This window comes from Crocuta crocuta, unplaced genomic scaffold, assembly GCF_008692635.1.
Source record: "Crocuta crocuta isolate KB4526 unplaced genomic scaffold, BGI_CrCroc_1.0 scaffold25, whole genome shotgun sequence".
In the NCBI taxonomy this organism is placed as follows: Eukaryota; Metazoa; Chordata; class Mammalia; order Carnivora; family Hyaenidae; genus Crocuta; species Crocuta crocuta.
The window spans coordinates 13,087,612-13,093,603 of record NW_027532015.1 but is presented as its reverse complement, the minus strand read 5'-3'; the positions used below and the strand labels follow the sequence as shown (position 1 = coordinate 13,093,603).

Genomic DNA, 5,992 nt, shown 5'->3' with positions numbered 1-5,992 from the left:
AGGTTCTTATTTTAAGCTTGGTATACATAATTTTATAAACTTCCCAAGATAAGCAAAAGAAATACTATTTAAGTACTGGTAATCTGATTCTTTTTTTTTTTTAATTGAAACCAGCAAATAGTTTTTCCAAACAATCTGAGCTATTGTCTGTCTGGCTTCTGTACAACTTTATCATTAGCATCCTTCATCTAAATAATTCACTAAAATGTTATAAAGGAGTCCTGCTTCTCTACCGAATACCCCTTCTCTCTGTGGCATAGAACCCAGAAATAATTAAATGAAATTCAGCTTGGGTAGTTTTTCTTGCTGAGCTGTATCCCTGGAGAGGGATGTGGGAAGGGAAGGGAGAGGGTCTTATTTATATCTAATAAAAACAGCTTTTATTCACTGAGACCATCCGCTGCACCGTAATAACGCTAATGCAGAGAACTCCTCTGTCCGAAATCCATTTCATGTCTGATACCTGATGCCAATCCTTACAGTGATAAAGGCCACAGAAACAAATGCAGAGGCACTGAATTTAAATACAGTCAGTCCTGAGAGGTCCCTCTGGTTGGCTTCCTTTCCCTGTTGCCACTCATCGAAGAACGATTTTACCAACAGCCATCAGCCGAGCACATCCAAGCTGGATCCTAGCCAAACGCAAGCAGTCTTGTTGAAATCTGGGCAGCGAGGTGGAAGGGTGGCCGGTGCATCGGTCAGACGAAAACATGCGGGGACTGATGGCCAGCAGCTGGAGGAAGTTTGGACACGCTGGCAGAGAGACATATGAGTGGTTAACTAGTGAGCCAAGCCGACCGCTTCTGGAAACCCAGCTGCAGGTCTGTATCTATGACTTAAGCCTTTTCTTCCCCCAAAGGATCTTTGTCAGTTTCAAAACCAGAAACGCCTCTATTTTTAGGATCTTAAAACTCAGTGGCAACCTTTTTCTTTATGGGGATGGCAGAAAGATGAATTCACTGTCCGGCATGGTCTAAGGAAGTAACTTGAAAGCTGTAGTCTTTTGATAACGATAAATTCAAGTGAAACTTGCCACAGTTATGTTTCAAGAACACCTGATAGGTCAAATTTATCCGAGAATATCTGAAGGCAGGAGTTGACAGAGTTGTGTGCCTTGGTTTTATGACTTTGTTCTTTGCGCAGTAAGCAGTCTGCTTACTCAAAATCAAGAGGCCCCCTGCGGCTCTGTGGCGGATAAGGACAACGTTGCTTAGAGGTGGGAGAAGCCAGGGATCTTACCTCACGCAGGGCAGCAGAGCGCCAAGCAGGCTTTTGTCTCTAAGAAACTCTGCGGCTGCTTTGCTTTGTCTGGGGAATCACCAAAGAAGCCTCAGTCTGAGACAGCACTAAGGAAAAATTTTTGTAGAAACGTAAGGACTCAATTAATTTTATGATCAGGAGGGAAACGAGGGATACTGCTGTCCCACACAAAAGAAAAAAAAAAAAGAGGGAAACAAACCTATTTTCTTCTTGTCTGGAAAATCAACTGACGAGATTGGTATTTAAGTTCTCCCAAAAGACCTCTTACAGAAAGAAATGTTAGATGTATTTGATATATACTTACATAAATTATTTATATTTTACATTTAAAATTGCATATACAACTATGATGGTAAATCCTTCAACAGTTACACTTTGAACTGAATATTTTTAGAGATATTGCCAGAATAACAAAATCCTTGCATCAAATACACATCAGATAAATATTAAAAAAAAAAAAAAGGTTGAGGGAAGTTAACAAACCAGAAGATTTGACTGAAAAAGTAGACATCTGTGGGGCACTTGGTGGCTCAGTTGGTTAAGCGTCCAACTTTGGCTCAAGTCATGATCTCATGATCTGTGAGTTCAAGCCCTGTGTTGGGGTCTGTGCTGACAGCTCAGAGCCTGGAGCCTGCTTCAGATTCTGTGTCTCCCTCTCTCTCTGTTCCTCCCCACTCTCATACTCTCTCTCTGTCTTTGTCTCTCTCTCTCAAAAGTGAATAAACACTAAAAAAATTTTTTTAAGTAGGCACCCTTTTTGCATAAAGAATCCAAACCAATTTGAATATACCAAGAATTAGTGAAAGAGAAAATAAAAGACGCCTTCATAAATTGTCCTGTAGCTCTGTGCTTCCCTTAACTAGAAAAGGAGTTCTTTATGTCAAGAAATTGTCCTAATTTGCCATCTTAAATAAGTCTTTTAGTGCCACTTTATGTTTGGATAAATTTGACTCAACCAGTGGCAGTACAGATTACAGGGAAGGACTATATCCTTTCCCTTTACAAAATTTTGCAACTGATTGCAAACTAATTGTAAAAAAATATGTTCTGAGTATTGATAATACCATAAATGGCAGAGTTGTAAAGAATAGAATCTATTACACAAAACCTTTTAAATAGCACATTAAGTATCTTTATATTCTATGCATACTGAACTTACAGAGTGTAATAGAGTATTTAAAATTTGATGGCCACAACTGTTTAGAAACTATTATCATCCATATAGTTGATGGAGAATGAAGAAAACTGAGTTATAAAAAAAATGGTCCGTGTTTACCAAGGTTGAAGAGTAATTGTTTTAAGCGCTAAAAGAGATAATAGCTTTAACACTTTTATTGATTCATCTAGAGAAAAATATCTCAATGTAGTTAAATTGCTTTTGACTACAACTTGTTTTTTTACTAATGGTAGTAAATTTATATTTATGAGTTCATCTATTCTTACAGCTTTTGTAATCAAAGTCCTATTTGATCACAACAGATTTTAAGTTAATAGTTTTGATAAATCACATTATGCATGAGAAAACAAAGAACCCATAATTTAGAAATATAACACACACAAAAATAGATTAAAATATTTTTTTCTGAAAAAATATAGTTATTAAAATATAAACATAGTAATGCTAGGGTTTTTAATGTTCACTATTTTCTAGCCTTAGCAATAAATTTCTAGACTTCTGATTATCTTTAGTATTTTATTTTCTAGTAAATTTGACCATGTGAGTCCCTGAGATATATATATTTATTATTCACCAAGTGCTTTAAACACATTGATTAATTCTCATGTCAACCTCCCTAAAAAGATGTTACTATTTCCACTTCACAGAGAAGGAAACCCAGGCCCATAGGGGACAAATAAATGGTCCAAGGTCACACAGGTATTAGAAAGTCCCACTAGAGTTCAAAGCCAGGGCTGTCACACTCCAAAACGAAAGCAAAAACAAAACGTTTAATTTTTATGCACTTTTAAACTAAAATATCTGAACTCATATCTTACTAAGAACAAACCATCTGGCAGTATAACTATTAAATAAACTAATTTTATATCAAAATAACACACATAATTGTAAGTGCTTTAGGATATTAAAAAAAGATTATACAAACAGATAAACCAGTCTCTTAAGAGGTCATGGTCAGCAAAACAGCTGTCCTCACCCCCAAAATCAAGGAAAGACTCTCAGCTGTCACAGTTTTATTATCATCAAAAGACACGGGGTATCAGAATGGATAAAAACACAAGATTCATCTATATACCACCTACAAGAGACTCATTTTAGACTAAAGACACCTGCGGATTGAAAGTGAGGGGATGGAGGGGCGCCTGGGTGGCTCATTTAAGCACTGACTTCAGCTCAGGTCATGATCTCGTGGTTCACTGAGTTTGCGCTGAGTTTGCACTGTGCTGACAGCTCAGAGCCCAGAGCCTGCTTCAGATTCTGTGTCTCCCTCTCTCTCTGCCCCTCCCCCACTCATGCTCTGTCTCAAAAATAAATAAACATAAAAAAAAAAAGTGAGGGGATGGAGAACCATCTATCATGCTAATGGAAGTTATAATTTATTTTAAATAAGTAGATAAAGAGTTTAGTATTTTGCTTGTTTGTTTGAAACACAATATAAGGCTTTAATTTTTTTTTCTTCTATAGTGGGCACAAACATTAGATTTATTGCTGTATGAGTTATATAACAGACTTTTTTTTTTAATACCTCGCTACTTCTTAGCAGCTTTATTGAAAGCAGCGTCTGTGCAATTTGGAACACTGTTTTTTTATATTGCTTTTCTACCTTGCTGATGAAGCATCATTTCATGGCTCTTAATTATTTACTCCCTCAAGGACCATCATTACCTTGTGAGCTAATACTGTAAAATCAATACCTTCTAGGTTGCTTAAGAATTTATCTGCATTTTTTTGTAAACAGTGAACTTCCAAGAATATTTAATTTCATGTTTCCACTGAAGTCTAGCTGAGCCGGGAAACCCCACAGATGATGAATATCATAATAACAAAGCACCAAATATGCTTACACTTTCAAGATTTTATTCTAAGAAAATAACCAGTTAGTGTTGATACCAGGTAGAGCTCACAAATAACTGCCCCTCTCCAAGTACAATCACTGCAGAAATCTCACGGCCAGCTTAGTAACATCCTAGACTAGGTAGGGTATTTGGGGAGTGGGGAGGTTGTTTGTTTAGTGCAGGATTGTAAGATTCATTAGACTTAATTGCTCAGTTCAGGCTTTTCCCCACTTTGAGCAGATATAAACAGCACGTTGCAGGAATTTGGCTGCAAATTAGTTGCTACACAGTCACTTAGAGAAATTTTAGGCCATAATAGGTTACAACTCTTTTTCTTCAAAGAGTTCAAGGTTTCCATATTGATTCTACAAATACTGCAAAAACAAACGGATTTTAAAATCTCATCATAAACATTAGCTATTAACTCAGATTTCAAATATTCTTTTTTAATGTTTTTTAATTTACGTTTGAGAGAGAGACAGCAGGTGAGCAGAGGAAGGGCAGAGAGAGAGGGAGACACAGAATTCGGAGCAGGCCCCGAGGCTCTGAGCTGTCAGCACAGAGCCACCCTTGGGGTTCAAACACAAGAACCACCAGATCATGACCTGAGCGGAAGTCACATGCTTTAGGATTGAGCCACCCAGCCGCCCCCAAATATTCTTTGTGACATGAACGCATAACAATGTCACAATTCATTCCAGCATTAAAGAATTTAAGTTCCGTATGACCCTTTTGTGGCAATACAACATTATTGGGCTAATATAAATTAAGTAAGTGCATAAATAGTAAGCGCAGCCATTCAAAGAATGAGGGGTGGCTCTACCAACCAAAACCTACTCTCCTACTGTAATATGAAATACCGTAGGATATCATACGTATTTTTGACACCTGAATTCCTACTTTATCATATACATCTGCTTTATTTCGTGTGGGCTCCAGCTCACTGGCATAAGTAAATGCCTACAGTGATTCCGAGAGTGGGGAATGCTAAGAATAAAAGATGAAGGGAAACAGATGTCTTCTTTCCCCACCTCCTAACCCAGCTCCGTTCCCTAACTGCAGGGCACCCAGAAAGTAAGTTCCACTAAAGACGACGTGGAGCCCTTCCTGTGCATCCTTCTCCCGGCGACCATCCTGCTCTTCCTGGCCTTCTTTCTGCTACTCCTGTACCGCCACTGCAAGGCCACACGGCCCGGGGGACAGGTGATCAGCATTGACCTCCCAGAGCACGCTCCCGCGGGAGAGGTCATGGACTTCCGGCCCGGCCTGCCCTGGAGCTGCGAGCCGCGCTTCCCATACTCCCAGCTGCCCGGGGAGGCGGCCCCCGTCCCGGCCTGCTCACCGCCCTCCTACGAAGAGGCCACCAGGACCCGCCCTGGGGCAGGCGCTCCGGATGCAGGTCTGCGGCGTCAAGAGGGGTCACCTGGCCCGGAGGAGCAAGTCTAAACTGCTCATGGGAACTTTCAAGGACAGCTGGCAATCCTTAACAGAGGGAGCGCCGCCCCCCCACCCCCCCAGGGGAGGGGAGCCGGGGAGGGGGGAAGCTCCAGACCGTCCCTGCAGACTCCTGGATGATGGGGGCGCTTCAGGCTGGGGGCAGAGCCTGACAAGTGTCAGTCTGGTTAAGCACCGTCAAGTTCCCTAGGGAGAATTTTCCCTAGGTTGTCCGGAATTGGACCAGGCTTTTCTAAAACGTAGAACAGCCCAGAGAGAAACAGGA

At 40.4% G+C, this 5,992-nt stretch overlaps 1 protein-coding gene across 1 annotated transcript; it reads left to right on the top strand.

The window, feature by feature from the left end:
• The first annotated feature begins 710 nt into the window (after positions 1-710).
• On the top strand, positions 711-5,718 carry SMIM28 (small integral membrane protein 28). Its single transcript, XM_077776165.1, has 2 exons — positions 711-821; positions 5,335-5,718. Exons 1-2 carry the CDS (start codon positions 711-713, stop codon positions 5,716-5,718), a joined length of 495 nt encoding a protein of 164 aa, XP_077632291.1.
• The last annotated feature ends 274 nt before the right edge of the window (positions 5,719-5,992 follow it).